This window comes from Protopterus annectens, chromosome 10.part0 (assembly GCF_019279795.1).
Source record: "Protopterus annectens isolate FY-2018-M chromosome 10.part0, PAN1.0, whole genome shotgun sequence".
Taxonomy (NCBI): domain Eukaryota; kingdom Metazoa; phylum Chordata; order Ceratodontiformes; family Protopteridae; genus Protopterus; species Protopterus annectens.
In genome coordinates, this window is record NC_056744.1 from 1,640,097,389 (window position 1) to 1,640,119,191 (window position 21,803).

General features: G+C 42.2%; 1 protein-coding gene across 1 annotated transcript in view; it reads left to right on the top strand.

Moving 5' to 3' along the window:
• LOC122814356 overlaps positions 1-21,803 on the top strand; it is a 608,759-nt gene that overhangs the window by 219,243 nt on the left and 367,713 nt on the right. Inside the window, exon 3 of the mRNA XM_044086942.1 lies at positions 19,479-19,653. Coding sequence (XP_043942877.1) covers positions 19,479-19,653 — 175 coding nt within the window. The remainder of the gene's footprint in view (positions 1-19,478; positions 19,654-21,803) is intronic.

The following is a 21,803-nucleotide window of genomic DNA, read 5'->3' on the forward strand; positions in this document are numbered from 1 at the left end:
TCCTAAGTCTTGAATGTTCCCCACCATTCCTTACCCCCATCCATTCGTACCATCACAAATCACTTCTCTTTCAAAAAATCCCTTCAGTCACACCTAATTTCCCAATGAGAATGCTCCTGCTCCCACCCAACATAGTCTCCTCATACTGAGAATTTTCACTTCTCCTCCCCTATTCATAATGAGAATTTCTACTTACTTTTCTAAACTCATAGATCTTGCTCTTGCTTGTATTAACTTTTTTCTGAATACTTAAAGGTACCTTAGTGTAAATATACCCTCTGATGGAAAAAGTTCTCTGTTTCTATATTGAAAGGTTCTATGTCAGCTCATATACCTTTCTCTTGATTGTATTAAGCTACTCATCCTGAATGTATGAAAGATATCACCAGTGTAACCCACTCTAAGTTGTAAAAGCCTCTCAGTTTCTATATTGTAAATTGTTTTCAGGGATACAAGATTGTAATATTTGTATATGTTTGTACACTAGTCTACTGTATTTCCAAGTCCATAGGAATTGTATAATTGAAACTAAATACCTTATTGTAACCTTGCTAATTGTTTTTGGAGCTTTTCTCCCCAGGACTCCATTGAAAATGGGTTATTTTGGCCCAATGGACTATCCTGGTAAACCAACTGCAAATAAATAAAAATAAATTTAGTTGACTTGTCTCCACAAGTCTTGTTGTAAGAGGTAGTAGCCCACACAACTCCAGGATGTCTTCCTCACAAGTAAGGGAAAGGGCCAACACCCAAATGGAGTACTTATTTATAGGAGTGTGTTGCTATGACATTGGCTATTGGAAGAACTATACAGCTGCTCTGCATGCAATTAGCAAGTGGGGAACCCCAATAGGTGCAAAGGCCATCACCTGGTCATGACCATCACCTGCAAAAGCCATGCTGCCACCTATTCAAACCAGCTCTATTCCTGTAGTGCACAGGGAGAGAGAGAGAGAGAGAGAGAGAAATAACAAATGAGACATAAAGTGGAAAAGAGAAGAAAGAAAAAGGTAAGTGGACGACACTAGGTATAAATCCCTATGCTACAAGATTGGTTGCCAACAGGCTCACTGACAGAACCCACACTGTGAAAGTAGCAAACTCCAAATCCGACTTCAGACCAGTGACAAGTGGAGTACCACAGGGTTCAGTCCTGGGTCTTCTCCTGTTTGGTATCTACTTCTCTGAAGTACAGGCTAACACAGACTGTCTTTGGCTAACAAAGTTTGCAGATGAGTGCAAACTAGGAGCCATAATTGAAACTCCTAATGATGTGGACATCCTACAAAAAAGCCTCAATGAGACAGATGCCTGGAGTCAAAGCCATGACCTCAAGCTCAGTGCCAAAAAGTGCATTGTAATCCCCTTTGGTAAAAACTCTGTACCCATGAACAACCACATAGGCTATAGTAAACTTAACACTGAAAGTGTGATAAGAGACCTTGGGAAACAGGTGGACAGTAGTCTCTCCTTTGATAATCACATTGCCACAGTAGTCAGGAAATCCTTCTACGTGGCACACCTCATCACACAAGGTTTCTCATCCAGGAAAAAAGAGGTCATTGTTCCCCTCTACTCGTCACTTATTAGACCCATTATAGAGTACAATGCCCCTTTTGGTATGTACCTCACAAGACATCTACAACAACTGGAAAGACCACAGAAATACCTCACAAAGAGGATTACTGGCCTCAAACAGATGCCCTATGCAGACTGTCTCAAAACTCTCCAGCTTTACTCCATCACATATCGCCTACTCAGAGGCGATCTCTGCCTAACATACAAAGCTATGTCAAACCCAGAGCTGTTGGACATGCTCCACTTAAAGAAATCCCAATTCCTCCAAGCTACACATTCTAGGGACCTAAACCTTGTCACTACAATAAACAGAACATGCTGGAGGGATAGATTCCTGTCCCAGAGACCTCCCATACTCTGGAACAAACTACCTATCTATATCAAACAAAGCTCTTCATTAGCACTCTTCAAGAAAAATTTTGACGATTGGCTGGGAAATAGGAAATTCACCCCGGGGATCACTTCTGTGGCTCTGATTGACAGTGGCACAGGAAAATCATTTTCTTGGGTGGCAAAAGCCAGGGTACCTTTTGGCTAGGCTTATATAGGCCCTCGGGCCAATAGCCTAGTACCTACCTATGAACCTATGTAAGCAAATAATTGAATGTAGTGCTTGGTCTGTAATAATGGGTAATATGATTTGGAAAATATATATCCTAACAAGAAACGCTGTACTAATGTCCTGTTAAACAGCTGCTATTGCCATGACATCTGGCCTCTCTGCAGTGGGAGATATCACAGACATACCTCTCAACTGTACAGATCCTCATAGAATGTCCACATTTTACCATCATGTATTTTTGTCTGTTCCTCCTGAGATCTGTACTTTACTGGCAAATAGCTGAGGATTGAAGCCATCAGGTAATGATAAACACTTGAGTTTAAGACTCCACATCCTTAAGAATATTCACTATAATGCTAAATGTATCATTCTATGAACTTCCTATGTTTGTAACAGGAATATTTAAAGTCTGTCTCTATTTATCCCCCCATCATTTTAGGCATTGTCCAGATGCGATGGTCTGAGAGGTTGTGAGGTGGGATCACAGCTCAGGAGCCTGACTCACCTGGGAAAGGACAGCTCATATATGACAACCACAGGGGTGTCTGTCAAATGGTTGTGACTGTGCCACTGCTAGACCATTTAATAGGATGTTTTTCTTATCCATATTACCTGTGATTATGAGTATGACACGTTTGCCTTGTAAAGCTAAGACACCTATAGAGGGCATGTGCATAGTAGAGTACTGTTGCAAACATGTGTGTTGAACTGCATGTGATATATTGACTTAATAACATTCAACTGTACAGTGTTCTACTGGACAATAAGCACATTTGTGACCGATATCTGTAGCCACATACACATATACCTGTATTATGTCAGCCAAGGTCTTTTTTTGCAATGCCATTGTAACATAATACTCTACTTATGACTGTTGGATATCTTCCAGGTTATCACAGTGATGTCAAACTCTACCGTGCAATCAACGTACTAATGTATGGTGCAGCTATATTAATACATATCAGTATTGACATCCCTTTTGACACCCATTTATGTATGAGAAGTATGATTGAGCAGCAAGAATGTAAATACAGTGTGCCATACTTACATTTAACAGAAATGTATACCAGGTTTCCCCTGAGCACATGTATGCATGCATATGTTCGGCTGGAAGGCACAAAAGTAATCACATAGGTTTCAAGCAGTCAGATAAATAGGGTGTGCATGTTGTACATGTGTGTTATATCAGTGCCACTGCATACAACAGACATATATGTGTACAGCTATGGGTGGTTGCATTGCCCTGACATTGATGTGGGTACTCGAGTAGGCATGATTATTAGGTATTAATCAGAGAATTGTCCACCTGTTATGAGCCTCTGCCCGTGCCTTCCACTACCAGCTATATCAACACCTATATACAGTGGATATCACAAGTGCACACACCCCTGTTGGAATGCCAGGTTTATGTGCTGTATGACATTAAGACCACAGAAGATCATTTCATAATGTTTCTCACCTTGAATATGACCACTAACCTGTCCAATTCTGTTGCAATACAATCAAAGGTGTGTCTAGGAAGGTGAGCAACTATTGCCAAGTGAAGATGTGCCATGATGTTAGAGTCCAGACCAAGACAGATGAATGCTGTAACCATCTCAAGAGGTGCATACACAATTTTAAGAGTGTGCACACTCATTCAACTGGCGTATTGTACTGAGTATTATTTCTATATGTTTTAACAGACCAGATTGTTATGTTTTCAATTGAATTGTACAAGCTATAGGTCACACTACAGGTGGAAATTGTTATGAAATGAGTTATAGTAGTGTCATGCTCCAATTGTACAAATACCAGGCAGTACATCAGGGGTGTATACCATTTATATCCACTGTAGTTATATGGACACAGCAGTACCTGACCTGTATAGCCAGCCTCCACCAATGTAGAGTAATCCCCTTTGGTGGACAGCAGCAATACACAAATCACATAATAGGTTGCTACATTGGCTGTACAGGGACACATAGGTGCGGGCAACAACTCTGAAGCAAGTCCACCTATATCTGAGCAAGCAGGTAAGTTCACAGGTGACATCCTGTAGGGCTGACTATGACTTTGAATCAGACATATCCACACCACACCACCAAGGACAATTGCAACCATGTACATCTCATATTAAACACAATTCACCCTGTACTGGGGGTAAAGAACACCTCATACACACATGCCATGGATATAGGCAACCTGCATCACACAGGTTAGGTGGGAACATTGCCACCCTGTTCACCCCAGTCGTTCATGGAGATATGCACATCAACCACACTTCTCCCTACAGCAATGGTGAGCATGTACATATTGCTTACTGATGGCAACAACAGCATATCTCCATAAGGCATAATAACATCAGTGTCTGCCTCCTACATGAACTCAGGCATGTGCTCACAGCTCCATCACACACCACAGTGAAACACAGACCTGCCACCATCCACACTCCATCCACATGGAAGATGACCACTGTCAACCCTCTACACAGAAATGAATGGAGGATAGAGGATTATGCAATCAAGTGTCCAACATTGGGGTAATAAGGTAGTTCAGGGACAGGCATGTAATGCAAGCTGCTATAGCCATGATAGCTTGGATGTTTCCTGTATAGTATGGATTATTTGCAAGTAATATCCACTGTTGATGTGCATTTTGAAAACTGTATGAGGTCCTGTGATCTTTTCCTGTTTATGTCTTCCAGGTAACATGCAGAGTGCTCACCTACCAGCATTCTCTGCTGGGGAAACAGACATCACCCAATATGTGATTGGACATTATGCCCTGTCATGTGGATGGAGAGCAGAAGATGTGCGGGAGAGGACTGCCCTGTGGAACAGTGTGGTCCACAGGGTAAATGATGCCAGCATGCACAACAGAACTTACATGCAGGTGAAGCATCAAGCCGCTGACCTCAAATGCCATGCCCATCAATGGGCTGCTGCTGTAGCAAGGGAACAGCTAGCCACAGGTTGGGACCCAGCCATCCAGCCCCCACTGACATGCACCAAAGAGCTCCTCACCACACTTGGGCCACACAACGAATGCACAAGCCATGATGCTGAGGGAAGCATTGTGGAGGTGGGTTGCACACACACACTGGATGAGGACCATGCATGTAAGGGCCCAGTGAGGATTAGTACACTAATGTATCAGACACACATGTTTCTGTATTGTATCTACATGCATGTGTCAGGTCCAATTGTAGTTGTGGATGGGGTTTTCTAATGCACAGAGGTGCACATCTATGGTGAGGACAGGACATTGTGTATTATTGCGGTTAGTACTGTAGATGTCCAGACATGCTGCACCCATCCTATACCAAGGCCGCATGTGCTTCTGCTGACAATAACTCCCTCTCACAAATACCTAGGCCCTCTGGTCGGCATATGGTACAGCAGCCTGAAGCTGGTGGGTATTACAGTGTTCTGTTGTTGCCTGGCAATACCCCAGGCATGTGAAGAGCATGCAATTTACCATGCACACAACCATCAGTCATAGCTATATTGCTTTATGTAATAGCTATATTGCTTGTTGTGCATGTTTACTTGTGCTGGGGTTAACTGTATTGCATCACAGTAGTCACCACTGGGGCCTATCTGATGTGAATTCAGCATCTTGTAGCATACCTCACAACTTGTCAGTGCCAAGACATCTGAACAGAGGCCAGCAAATTGTGCTGGACAAACATCCTAAGGTAAGGTCATGCGTAACACATTACTGGTATACAGTGGATATAGATTGTGTACACACCCCTCTTAAGATGCAAGGTGTTCCTGTTACATACTAATTAGGACAACAATATGACAGTCCACACCTCTTTCAGCCTTTAATGTGACCCATAGCAGGCACAGTTCACTTGTAAAACCAAGCATCTGTACTCATGAATTGCTCCCCCAAGGCAGGCCACCTGTGAAGGCAGCAGACATCCTATCAGCATGATGTTTCAGTCAGGTATGATATCTCATGCTGCCATATGTGTCAGTACACTCACTGTGGACTATCTGGCTATAATATCACATACATGGGCATTGTTAAGGCACACAGACCACTTCTGACCACATATAGGTTTCAAATATATAGATATTCCAGACATATTTGTACAGAGGATTGTACAATGGTTTAACCTGCTGCATGTGAGGCAGATGCTGTCAACACACTATATAAAGTAATGGCAGTGGGAGGTGGTCACCAGCAGTGTATGGGATACACATCAAAATGGTATAAGCCACACATGATATGATCCTCACACCCAAACAGTTGCCAGCATTAGTATTAGAACTCCTGCCTAGCTAGGTATTCCTACAATAGTGCTACACAATTATCAGACACCCCACAGAGCTTATACATTCCCACCTATTCCAAAGGTACTTCTAAGGTGGATGACATCAACAGGTCTACTAAATTGAAGTGAAGGGAAGTGTAAAGGGTAGTACAATGGTCAGAAATGGCATGAGACAGTACATGATTCACACACACACTTGCCAATATTGGGATTAGAACTCCTGCCTATTTAGGTATTCCTAACATAGTGCTATGCAGTTATGAGACACTCCACAGAGCTTATACATTTCCAACTCAACCAAAGGTACTTCTGAGGTGGATGACATCAACAGGTCTACTAAACTGGCATGAAGGGAAGTGTAAAGGGTAGTACACAGATCAAAAATGGTATGAGACATAGAGTACATGATTCACACACACATACACCTACCAGTATTGGGATTAGAACTCCTGCCTCTCTAGGTATGTCTACTATAGTGTTATGCAGTTACTACACATGCTACAGAGGTCACTGAATTTGCACATGGCCAAAGCTACTGATAACTGCACAGCTGTGGTAAAATATTACAGGTGGCAGGCAGTCTACCTTCTGTTTCACTCGTACATCATACCAGTTCTTTCTGTCTTGCACTTCAACTAGCATTATGGCTTGGCTCTTCACCAGGTCATTGTATCATGAAGCGTGGCACATCTGTGAGCTGTCAGCAGTACTTGTTCATCACAGATGTCATCTCAGTACTTACTAGTTATGTCCACCCCTCCTGGCATGTTTTAAGGGCGGTTATCTGTGCTTTCACCCATTGACCTATTGCACATGTCCATTCTGGGGCACTGTTGCAACTGCCGCATGTACACAAACAAGCCTCCCCTCTAAACTCCAAACACTCAGATCTGTGAGGGATGCCCATATATCACCCAATATGGACATATGCACTCTCCAGCAAAGAATGGACTAGCAGGTCAAGAGGGTGAGATCAACACCTGCACCACACTATGTGGAACTCGTAGCTTACCATGACACCCACTTTGACAGCCATAACATAGAGTGAAAAGCCACACACCCACCTTCCCAGAGGCACTCAGTGGACATCTACTCAAACAGCACAGACTAGCAAAGCAGACACCCACTCAAACACCATGACATGGCACATGCCATGGGACACAAATTTAACCTACACAGTGTGCTCCCAACCTAAGCCCCTAAGGCTAACCACCTTGCACAATACAGTGATCATGGGTAATTCAATACTGACACACACACATCCCACTCACTAGGTTGAATATGGAGCAGGTAACAGCCAAATATCAATCACATACCAGCATCTAACACATGACATGGCCAGTCATGTCACTCCACATCAACTACAAGTATCACTCCATATCCATGTGGGTGTGAATGAATTGGGACACACCTCCCTGGACTACATGACAGGAGACATTGCCAAACTCTCAGATTATATGGTTCAGGCAGGTGTGACAGTAGCCCTGGGCAGTGTACTGCTGTCACCCAAAATGATGCTACTGTACTATCAGCAGATGGTTGACTGCAACATTGGCTTACTGGTTATGTGTCATTCTCAGGGGATCCAGGACCTCTCTGCTTGTGATGGCATGACTGACAGAACAAAATGACTTGCCATGGATCTCCTATATCTGTCACTGCTGAGTTGCCAGGTACTGGCTAAGAGTCTTGCCACCCCCTATGGTGCCTTATTAGGCAGTGTTCCTAATATTACTACTAGCATAACAGCTACACATGTATGCAATCTGAGGGTCATGCTGCTCAACAGTGAACATATAACTGTCAGGATATAGTCACTCATAGCAGTTGTTGGAGTGGAGGACACGTCTGCTGTAATGGAGAGGTGGTTCACAGCAGCAGATAGCAGGCCTGCAGTATCAGGCTATGATGCATTCCACAGCCATCAGCCCCAAAACATGGGCCAGACCTCCACAGGTGGTGTTGTCTCCATATTCATTATGTATAGGAACACCCCCAGACTAGCATCCCATCATAATGCATTGGCGATACTTCCGGTACAACTGCCTTGGGGTAATGGTGCTATCCAGACCATAGCCTGATATAGGTCCACATCTATGTTCCTAGACTGTTAATGCACATTCCTCAACACCCTGCCATCTCTGATGGTCCAATGCAACACTGACATAGTATGAGTCTTCACCTACCCCTCCATCACCTGGGGAAAGTAGCCAATCAGCAGTACAGTGGCCCAACACTTCTGGGATTCATCATTTCCATTGCCTTAGACCAGCTCATACTGACCCCTGGTAGAGGATGCAACATCCTTGACCTGGGTTGACCACTTAAATATGGGACCATTGCACATCCGCAGATGTCAATCCCTGCATGGTGAGATGCACACAGGCTATAATCACCATGGAACTCAACATGTCAGCCACACCCCACACCCCCCACAAAGATAACTACCTGGCAAAAAAACTCCAAAGCTCACTTTGCAGCCATGAAAACAGGAGTGGATGTCTTCACTGCACCCATGGCAATGGAATGTAGCTGCATAACTGTGAAATCATACACATAGGCACTATACAAATAGGTACATGAAAACATGGTACTAGCCAGAGCCAACAGAATCCAGACACTGTCCTCCAAACACTGGGAGGCAATGTGATGGTTCCCTGCCATTACTGAAGTGTACATCAGAAGGAGGCCACTGTTGCAGGAAAAGGTGGTGTCCCATGACTGTTGAACTCCCTTATTAGCCTCAAACAAAACTTTGGATCCCTCATGGAGTCCCTGACAGGAATCTATGGAAGTAGACATGCATCAAACACTGAAGATAGTCACAACAGCCTTGATAGTTACATCAACAACCTCCACAGCATTAAACACAAGTGCTGTGAGTTACTGCACAAAACAAATACCTATCCTGAGACAACAGATATTGGCCACAGTCTTCGCAACACATTTAGTGCCAGCTTTATCCCTCTCTCCCCCACAAGTAAAGTGCTGAGTGAATGTGTTCTCACATGCTGTATCCCATTTCCATTCTAGGTGTCTGTGTCACCAGGATGTGGCCATGCAGCAAGGCCACAGGATATGGCACTGTGATGACACATCCACTATGTCATAGGCAGGGTACTGTATGTGCACAGTAATTCCTGGTCTGAACATAGTGGTCACATATGCCTCACAGATTATAGGGCTGAAGGTTGTACATAGGTACATGTTGATGTACAACATCTGTTGTAGAATGGAGAATGGTACATGTTCTGGTTTAGACACATCTCCAATTGCAAATGACCACAGCCACAGGGGATATTCATCAACCAAACACACTGGGATTACTATTCACACACACACACACACACACACACACACACACACACACACACACACACACATACACATTTGCTAGTACTGAGATCCATAGGTTCATTGCTTCATAGGTGTGTAGTAGGTGAATGGGCCTGAAGGCTCTACAAGGTTAGCCAAAGGGAATACCCTTGAATCAGACCACATGACAATAGTCCCCAGTGTGGCTCAGGAGTATAGTCACTGGAGTGGTCCCCAGGGGTGAGTATTGTATTCCCCATCCACTCATCTAGGTTTCTATTGTGGGTGGCCAGTGATGTGCACTGCTTCCCATGTATGTGATCTATATTCCATAACATGGACAGTGTCTGGGTTGTGCACATGCCCCACATGCATGTTCTTTGACGTGTGGAAGTGTGCTTGAGGTTTCTGGGGCATGTTGTGTGGACAGATTGGTATCTTCTGATGTAGCATTCCTGACCTCATTTGGTGAGACCTGGCTATGTAACTGAAGTAGTGATTGCACCTACATTGACAGTATGATACAGGTATTCAGTGGAGTTAGTGGCATCTATCCATACAGGGCATGTGTATAAGGCATGACATTCCCTTTGTGGGGTACATTTGTAGACTCTAGAGTTGTTGCAGGTGTCCAGTGGGGAACATGGCAAAAGAGCCACTGTACACATTGATTGGGCTAATGAGGAGATGGAACAGGGTGCCATGTCCTTTTACTTGCTGGATAACACAAACTCAGTCAGGAGATGTAACGCATCAAAGTACTTTCTGATGTCAGTGGCACTGTTGTGGTCAACAGGCATGTGGTCCACTGTAATCACACTGTGAGTGCTATCTGTGAGGCAATATGCAGGGGAACTACCAATATAGTGGTTGTTGCCTAGCCAAGTGTGTTTATGTATGATATGTGGGTGGAGAGTGGTCTCTGAGTAATAGAAGGGTTGCCTATATAGCTCACTAGTCTATACACACATTTAGGGCTGTGGATTGTCTTCACCAACCTCTCTGGTGTTTGACACCTGTTGGTCTTGTAATGTGGACATTGTGACATATACTAGGTCCTCAACATAATAATTTAGCAAAACCCACCCCCAATGGATCCTGTTCTTACACAATCACACCTGCTCCCACACAGGATATTGATGACACACACACAAACACACACACACATACACACACACACACACACACACACACACACACACACACACACACACACACACACACACACACACACACACACTTGCCAGTACTGAGTTTCAAACCCCTACCTAGCTATGCATTACTATGCCAGTGTACCGCATTTATTGCATGTGTTATGGAGCTTATACAAGGGATGCTGCCCCAGGGTACTTCTAAGGTGAGGAACATCACTAGTCCTTGTAAATACTCGCATTGAGTGACATGGTAGGTGAGAGATTCCAAAACTCCTACCTAACTAGCTTGCTACACTATACTATTGCATAGTTATCGCAAGTGCCACAGAACCTATATGTTGTAGAGCTGTCCAAAGGTATCTTTGAAGGTGAGTTACATCAGCAGCAGTGCTAAAGGATGGGTAAGGGAAGTGTTGTAAATGTGAATGACCACAAAATCAGGTCTCTACAAGGATACACACACTTTCTCACACAAACACTCACATTTACGCAGTTGCCAGGATCGGAACTCCTACCTAACTAGTTTGCTACACTATAGTATTACAATGTTATCCCAAGAGCCACGGAGCTTACATACTGGGGAGATTCCAAAGGTATCTTTGAAGGTGAGTGACATCAGCTGCAGTGCTGAAGGAGGGGTACAGGAGATTTAGTGAGTGTGAATGGCCTAAACCACATTCATCTAGAAACACACACACACACACACACACACACACACACACACACACACACACACACACACACACACACACACACACACACACACACACTCATAGGTTCATAGGTTCATAGGTAAATACTAGTCTATCAGCCCAAGGGCCTACAAAAGCCTAGCCAGCAAGGTGCCATAACTTACACCACCCAAGAAAGTTATTTTCCTAGGCTACTGTCCAGCAGCCACAGAAGTGATCCCCGGGGTGTATTTCCTATTTCCCATCCACTCATCAAGATTTTTCTTGAAGAGTGCTAATGAAGAACTTTGCTTGACATAGATGGGTAGCTTGTTCCAGAGTATAGGAAGTCTCTGGGACAGGAATCTATCCCTCCAGCATATCCTGTTTATTGTGGTGACAAGGTTTAGGTCCCTAGAGTGTGTAGCTTAGAGGGATTGGGATTTCTTTAGGTGTAGCATGTTCAACACACAACTTTGCATTTGACAGGACTGAGATTACAACTGCTACATGGATACCTATCTATACTGTAGTGTAACACAGTTATCACAAGCACCACTGACACTATAGGGCTGAGGGCTACCCAAAGGTATTTCTATAGTGAATGACATCAGTACATCATGTAATATAGGCCAATAGGATGTGTAATGGGTGGGACAGACCTCATAATGGGATTCTGTCTATCGCTGTCTGTCTTTCTCTTCCCCACATCTCTCTGTGTGTATGTTTGACATATATTATGTTAGCCTTAGATATGTGTGTGTATTCCTATCCAATGTGTGTGTGTGTGTGTGTGTGTGTGTGTGTGTGTGTGTGTGTGTGTGTGTGTGTGGAGTATCAATGGTGTACAAATTTGGTGTGTGTGCACAGACATCTGCGAATAACCAATAACTGTAGTCCACTGTGTTGTGAGACATGGGCTTCATTTCTCTAAGTGTAGGAGCATGCCCAGTATGACCTTCTACATTGAATGTGTGCATCCATTCCAGGGAGAGTTGGACTCCAGTTCAGGGTTTTTGTGCTACAGCTACACCTAGAAAACTGTTTCTGCAGGATATATGTAGATAGGCTGCCAGTATGGAGACACAATGGGCTTAACATACAGTGGATACTATAACTATTGCTCTCTGTGCTGCTTGTGTGACATGTATGGTTGTAGCATAGATATTCTGACATATGTACTGTTTTACACTGTGATGTGTCATGTCATCAACTACTGACAGTTATCATTCTTTGCTCACAATTATTTAACTGGGAAATACGTGATGAATGAAGCTGAGACCAATATTCTGAGGCATATAGACTACGGTTTACTATTAAATGTGCGAATGCACTCCGTGCGAACGGCGACCCATCGACGCGTTTGCGCGAACCGAAACACCAAAACCATTTCGATAGTGAACCGAAACCGCGAAACTCCGACGATCGACATTACCGGCCGCGCAACACCTCCACACCCATGCTACCATGGGTCGGATGGGGGCGAGGTTTTGCCGTTCGCACATCTGGGCGTCGGTGTTGTGACGTTCGCAGTTCCGCGTTCGGGCAATGCGCGTCGCACAAAACGGGATCGACAATTTGATAGTAAACCATAGACTACACATTCTGGCACACACCTGCCATTGTGGAGGAGTAGCTACAGACAATAGACTGCTGGTTCTGTGTAAATGGTGCAGCACCTTGTCAGTGTGCTGGCTGGGGTTCCCCTCCTTGTGCTTTTCTCAACTTCAAGGAATGTCTGTTACCTGCTGGGGCCATACCTCTTAGCTGTAAAGCTACACCTAGGTTATCCAGAGGCAGGACTCCTATATCTGGTCAGTTTAACTTCACATTGTGGTTTACAAGTGTTTTTTTGGCTATTCATTAATGAGCTTGCAGTCGGGAATAGTATGGGCAGTCATTAGAGTTTCAGAGTTCACACACTCCATGACATCCATGCTTCTACACCCCCCCCTCTGTAATTATTTCCTCCACCTAACATTATGTAAGCAATATCTCAGAGGTATCAATATAGTTGGGCCTTTATCCCAGTAGTATTTATGGCCTGATTCACAGTCCTTGCAGTAGGACATGGGGAGGCATGCTACTGGCATTTGTCAACATGGCCTTGCATTTGTTTTCTCTTTTTTGTTAGGCTGTTAGTTGGGACCCCCTGACATTCCATACATTAGCACTATGGGTGAGGCATGGGCCTTTGCCAGAGGACTGTAGGCCTTCTGAGAGTGCTGCAGGCCATCTGTTACTGCGTTTCTACATGGGATTGTGTGGGGGGGTGCACACCTGCAGACTTTAACATTTGAAATGACTGTACTGTTATTTTGGTTAGTCTGTTGGCTTCCATTTTAATATTGCATTGTGACCTATCATGCAGACAGGAGGCATATCAGTAGAGTACACATGTTAGATCTTAATAGCATATATTTCAGTTTCAGACTTCTTATCCTTCAGAACTGGAATGCAACTGGCAGACCTGTTGTAATATGTCTGTGTAGGTCTGGTGGGGGGCTGTTCACCATTGCCATCATTTGTGGGCCTTAGCTCATCCTTTCTTCATGGTCATCTACACCTGTCCTGCTGGGTGAGCCTGGTGGTGGATATGTGACCTTTATTGACATCCATGTGTGTGACCTATTGACACCCACAGTTCTTTGGGCCATCACATGTACTGCAGTGGGGGTTGTCACCTTGTGTAGTGCTGCCTAGTATGTTGACACCAGTATTTGTTGTGAATTTCCTGCTGTCCCATACAGCTGTCAGCTGTCTGCTGCTATCCCATTCAGCCACCCAATTCCCTTGCATGCTTACATCCATATCATGCATACATGTATGAGAACATACTACTCCATTCAGTAATTGATAGGAAGAGTGACTTACCTTGTTGCTGGGCCAGTATTGAGGACAGTGCTGGAGGGCTGACTATGCTAGATGCACACAGTACACTCCCTGTACATGGTAAAGCTCAGGTAGTGTCATGTTTGGCATCCCTTTTACTGTCTGTGCAAGTCGTAGAGAGGTATCAGTCCCAGGGTCCCTACAGTGTCAGTGTGTGTGCTATGTGTTGCCTCTTTACCAAGGCCTTGGCATACTGTGCATGCCTCTTTCTGCCTATAAGGGCAGGCTCAGGATTTTCCTCCTCCAAGTCCCTCTGTGCCTGTGCTGGCCTTGGCAATGGTGGGGGGGGGGTTATGTGACCCTGACCCGTGCTGTTCCTGCTGCAGCTGTTTCTGCAGGATCATATTGTGTAGTATGACACATACTATGAACATTTGTGTACATGTAGCTGCAGAGTACACTATTGCTCCACCGGATATGTCAAGGCAGCAGAACCGTGACTTCAGCATCCCAAACACATGCTCCCCAAAGATCCTGGTTTGTGCGTGTGCAGCTCAACTTGGATTATTTATTTGGCTAGTTGCTCTTGTCAAGCTTTTATGTGGGACAAACATCTAGGCCTTTTAGGCTTAGAATTAGTGAACACTTGAGTGATATTAGGATACATAAGCAAACTAGTGCACTATATAAGCATATTTCTAATCATCAGACTGGTTCGTTTAAATTTACTATTATTGATTGTATTGTGCATAAAAACAATGATCTAGCTGGTTTACATCAAGTTTTAGACATCAAAGAAAAAAAGTGGATTGTCAAACTGGGTGGGCTTTTTCCTCCAGGTTTAAATGAACAGTTTTGATTATCTAATTTGTGTATTATTTTTATTGGTCTCTGTCCTAATTGTACACCTATATATTTATGGCTGCTTCTGAATCCAATGCTCTAAATTATTTTTGTTACACTGAGGAAAGCTGTTTAGCCGAAACCGGTCTGTGTAATTTTTTTTTGCATATTTATATGCAGTCTGCTATTATGGTGTATATCATGTGTATTTTTTAATACACTTATTTTCCAACAGGATCTGTGATGGCTCTTTCTCTTTTTTTGGATTGATTTCATTGGTTAGAGCCGCGCACTTGCCGTACGTGCGGGTGCTTTACTGTCTTTGGGATTTTTCAGTAGAACTCCTCTCATTTGCATACCCCAGTGTGTACGTCCTTAGTTACTGCACTTAGATGGACACTTTCCCCTTGACAACCAGTGCTCCCTGGTATTGTTTACATTCTGCATGCCATTAACTATAATGGCAAAATGCAGAATTATCTTAAAATGTACTTTTATCATTTTTTTTTTCGGCACGATCCCGTTTGCGCGCCACTGCCCTAAGCTTAAACGGCTGTGATTGCCCCAAAAAAAAGTTTAATTTTTAAAAAAAATAAACATTTATTAATTCCAATAGCCTTATATTTGGCCATTGGCATGTGTGTTTAACTGTAATACATGCTTTTCATGAGCTGTCCTGCCTCCGTTTGCTCAGATGCAGAAATGTCAGATGCAGAAATGTATTCAATTACTAACTGAATACATTTCTGCTCTGACTCTGCTCCTGCACAGAGTCTGGCCAGCTTCATGGATTGCAAAATCACCTCGTTTACATGTTTTTTACCAGCAAATGAGGTGATTTGCATCCCGCATGTCTTCCCATGCAGGAACAGTGTAGGGCTGCTTATGCACCTGAAAATAGCACTTTCCTGGATAGTTTGGCAGACATTTTCCATGCAGGAGCTCCTACACTGTTCCTGCATGGAAAACGGCCATCCCTGAATCCTGGAGTTTATCTGATTTCATATTAATTACATAAAAAAAACAACAGTCAAATTGAGAGAAAAGGCCATGATAACAGGGTAACTGCACTTCAAAGTTATCAGAGCAATAATAAAGATGGTAATTTTATAGCTGCTGAACAAACAATATGCTCCTTCTAATGCACGTCACTATTTCTGTGACAGGCTTATTATGAGTAGGAGTGATTTTTTTTTTCCTATGAGTATTGAAAGCATCATTGTTTGGGTGTGCAAAATAAAATCATGGATTAATAACAAATTTGCATTTTTGCAAAGTCATGTTTAGTAAGATGATTTTATGGTAAAAAGGGTAGAAATACACAAAACAGAAAAAAAAACAAGTCTCATACAATGTGTTTCATTATCACTGCTTAAACACAACAGTAGCATTACTTAAATGGTTAGGAAAGCTGCCCTGAAGATGTGCAGGCCTACTTCAGGGAATCCCAATCAAGTCTGAAAGTACTGTGTGCTTATACATTTAACTATTCTGTATCAGTTTTATATTTGATTGGGCTAACTGCAGAAAGAAAATAATCAATGACCTATCTGGACCTCTGGAACACCTATCAGGGCCTCTGGAATTACTATTTAACTGTAGCCTCCAAACAGGCTTCATGCCTCATGAATGGAGTAAGGCAACTGTCATCCCTCTGCCCAAAGGTGGGCCATCTACAGACCTTGGAAACTACAGACCAATAAGTCTCACTAGTCTTATATGTAAAGCCATGAAAAGGAGTATCAGGAGATAATCAATAGAGACATAGTAAACCTTCGGACCCTGGACCCAACCCAGTTTTGTTTCATCAAGGACAGATCATGCCTACTCAACCTGGTGGACTTCTTTGAGAAGGTCACCAAAGCAATGGATGAGGGCAAAATTGTTCACACTGCATACCTTGACCAAACCAAGGCATTTGACACAATACCCCACTCGGGCATTGTTGACAAACACAGGAGTTTAGGTACAAACCCATATGTCACCCAGTGGATAGCCAACTGACTCACAGACAGGACCCAGGAAGTTAGAACTAGGGAGGCCACCTCTACAAAGAGGCCAGTCACAAGTGGAGTCCTTCAGGGATCAGTCCTTGGACCACTCCTTTTTGGCATTTACTTCTCAGAAATCAAGGCCAATGTCAGTGGTCTGTGGCTGACTACATTTTCAGATGATTGCAAATTAGGAGCAGTCATTGAATCTCGCACTGGCATAAATGTTCTCCAGAAGGAGCTGATACAGACAAACAACTAGTGTCAGAGCCATGGACTAAAACTAAATGCCAAGAAATGCATAACAGTATCCTTTGGGAAGTCATCCATCCCTGGTAACTATCATATTGACAAAACACCCCTTAGAGTTGACCCAGTAGTCATGAACTTAGGGACACAAATAGATAGTAATCTAGCTTTTGACCATCATGTGTCTACTGTGGTGGGGAAATCATTCTATATTGCGCAACTTATAAACAAAGGTATGGCATCTAAGTCCAAAGAAGTCATTTTTCCAATGTATTCGGCATTCATCAGACTGATCATCGAGTACAATGTCCCCTTTAGTATGTACCTAACCAGGGATATCCAACAACTGAAATGTCCACAGAGGTTCCTCACTAAAAGAATACAGGGTGTAAGTAAAATGGCCTATACAGACTGCCTCAAGGCTCTATCCCTGTATTCTGCCTCCTACAGGCTTTTGAGGGGAGATTTATGCCTGGCATACAGGGCATTGTCAGACCCCACTCTAATGGACCTCCTGCATATCCACAAAACAAACACCAGAACTACCTGTTCTAAAGACTTAAACCTTGCCTGTGATATAAATAGGACCTGCTGGAGAGATAGGTATATATCCCAGAGATTACCCCATCTATGGAACAGGATCCCCATCCATGTGAAGCAGAGTTCCTCCCTAAGCCAATTCAAGTGCAATTTGGACAATTGGATGGGAAATCAGAAATGTATCCTTGGTTTGGCACCTATGTCTCTAATGGACACAGGTAACCTGCAAATTGCTCATCTCCCAGGCCCATGTAAACTTATCAAGGGTATCAGAACTTGTCAGAGATTTGGCATGCATGGCTAAGCTTAAAAAGGCCCTTGTGGTCATTAGCCCAGTAAACACCTATGAACCTACTGTATGAACCTGTCAATCAATAGTAAAAGATCAACTTGCAAGCCTAAAACTTGATTATTTCAAATGCATGTGTTTGGGGAGGGAGGGTCAGGCTGAATCTTTAGAGTGCAGCATATGTTTCCTTGTGAGGGAAAGCATAAAGCACTATTCTGTTATGTAAAGTGGGTCAAGAACTTGACTTTTTGTTTAAGAAAGGCTTACTGTAAAACAATTTGAAAACCTATGTACTACAGGAACAAAAAATTATTCCATTAATTACTGCTATTTTACATTTGGAGATAAATGATCTTTGTGATGACAATAAATATGGGAAATTATTGAGCATTTATTACGTGTGGTGTGGTATGTGTGTCTTTGATATGGAACAAAGGCCTGGCATTTTTCTTCCTTTCCCTGCTTGCCTAGTAAGGTCTATGGATGGTGGCAGCTGTTCTTGTGGTCTCTAAAGGATTTAATGCGACTCAACAGCAATGGATTTTGAGTGATAAAAAAAAAAGATAAATAGTTGGGCAACTTCTATATGACAAAACTGAAGGGTAGGGATTATTGTGTCTATTAACTATAAACTATATGACAAAAGAAAATATGTTGAGCATGCTGACTCATTAATTTAATCTCCTATATGTTATCTCATAACATATTTGCCTATACAAATTTACTTTCACACCAAAGAGATTCTCCTTTTTTACATTATTGGACTTTGTTCTCTAAAACTTTTGTTGTCAGAGTGATGTTTCCCAAGAGAACCTTCTTTCTAGATTATTAGACTTTGTCTTTTAAAGCTTTTGTTGTCAGCATCATGTTGAAATGACACCCCAACGCTGTGTGTAAAAATGGGGAAAAGGGGGTTGTGGACTGACGATTGTGTTTCCTAGTGGAGTTTGACTTTTTTGGCCTGAATTTGTCCATAAATAGACTTAAAAGAAAAAAGTCATTGACATTCAGAATTGTCATTTAGCTGAAGCACCTGATGTCCTTAAAGGGTAACTTACATATATCCCGTGTCATCTGTAACACAAGAGGTTTAAGGAATCACACAGTGCAAGTTCTAGTTTTGCTACATTTTTCCTTGTTTTTTATGGATTGTTTTTTCTGTGTGACCTTTTTACTCATTGTTTTAGTTTGTTTTTCAGCATGTGGACAGCCGGTGATCAAGAGCCGAATTGTGGGAGGAGCTTATGCAGTACAGGGGGCATGGCCATGGCAGATCAGCTTAAAGTGGAATGGTTCACATATATGTGGAGGATCTCTCATAGCAGCTGACTGGGTTGTGACAGCAGCTCACTGCATTACACAGTAAGTACAAAGTCAAGCTTATTAATTTACTACAGTGACAAAAAGACAGCAAATTACTGTTTGAAATCTCTTCTAGCTTGTATTTCTAGTCCTTATTATATTTTCTTATCATCCTATACTCATTTAATCTCATCTTTCCAAAAATGATATTATCCCAAAATGGCAGCCTTAGCTCTTTCAGATCGTCCATTCTGCATGCACACTAATTTTCCATAAATTCTCACTGCTGTACACCCACTACCTTCTTTCATGATATCCTCTAAATTGACAGTTTTTAATCCCTTTTAGACAGGGGCAGCCAGTGCTAATCTTATATTCACATGCAGACATAGACTATATATCTTGGTCCATGAGGGAAAAAGAGTATAACATGGCTAAGCTTGTAGAGGCCTTAGGGTCAATAACCTGGTAACCTCCTATGATCCTATGAAAGTTTGACTCGATAAAAAAAAAAAGAAGATCTAACAGAATATAATATATTTTAATTCAAAAAATAAAACTCACATAGGATAACAGTTGTGGCATAAATACATTGGATTAACCAAAATATTTCAATAAAGTATATGAACATAATTCATATATTACAATATTATGATGAACCTATTTTGCCATAAATTAGATACATAAGTCACACTACAATACAGTACTAGACATTTGTGAGGAATGAAATTGGGTATGTTGATTTGATGCCAAAGATCAGAGGTGGAAAGAGAGAAAGTACTACAGATATATACGGTTAAATGAGAGAGGTATAGAGGTTGATTAGTTCTTATATCATTTCTCACTCTTGAAAGTTTATCTAAGAGAGATTTGTGCTTTGAAACAGAGTGAAGGCCAGGAACCAGAACATTACATTTAGTAGCATTAGGCTGCAGTAAAATAGTTATCAGTAAATTATACAGTAATTTCTGGTGGTCATAATTAAGGTATTAGCCTAGGGCTGATTGGGAGCATAGCCAGGAATCATTTAGTTACTGTTTACCTTGAGAATTATTAGATTTGTTGGTGAGTAAAAGTGATTTATTTTGAGATAATTTTCCTAGGCTGGGGAATTATATTTTATGATGCTCTGTACTGCTGGGCAGTTTTCTGTTCAGCTCAAAATGGCTACAATAGCTAGAAAAATTAAGTGCCGACACAAAAATGCATTTCCTGTCTTTTTTCTCTGTTTTCAGATGTGGCAGCTAGTCAAACAGTGAAGTCACATAGTTGAGATCTTGGCACTCTCCAGTCACCTCAGACCTCCTGAGGTATAGCAGGCATGTAGTTAGTATGGAGGATTAAGGTTATGAGCTGCTTTCTATAGGTCAGGGTTTAAGTCCCTCAGCCCCAATTTGTCCACTGGTTGCCTGAGCACAGCCCTTAACCAGACAGTGTCATGGATGGGAAAACGTAGATAGACTTCTCAGTGGTTTCCTTGACTGTATATGTAGTAACTATATACATTTTCTAGCTTCAAAATCTAGAACTCTATCTCAGTCTTAATCCCTGTATGCATTTTCATCACTACAAAATGTGTTCCAGTGATGATGCATAATGGAAACCTCCTCCTACTGTTCCAACTATTTTGGTAAAAATCTATTTCTACCAAAATTGTATAAGGAACTAATTTGATCATGTCACTTATATTACAACTTTTCTTCATTTGACCTAACTAGTTTTATACTGACTGTTTGTAACTGTTTATGAGGAAACAATAGCTTTATGGTATGGCTTACCAGCCTTTAAAATAAATAAAATAAAACAAAATAAAATAAAATAGAATAAGGTAAAATCATTGTTCCCTCCTATTAGTGTGAGACATGGTACTGCAAGCCCCATATTTCCTACAGTAAAACAGCGAATAGTGTGTTTGTTCTTATACTGCTTGTAGAGCAATATGTGTGTGTGTATAACTTTAAGAAGATATCCAAGGGCTTGCACTAGCATATAAATACTGAGCACGTGTGAACCTGACTGCCATTTTGTAGTTAGCTGTTGAGATGTGAATATGTATGTACGTAAGTTCTGTTTGTTAACTAGTTTGTTTGTATTTAAAGATGCTGCTACCCATTCTGATGTGTTTCTGTATATTAAAGCAGCTGAATGAAACCCCAAGCCTTCTTATTATCTGTGGCAGAGAAGAACAAGCAACACTGCTTAAAGCATCG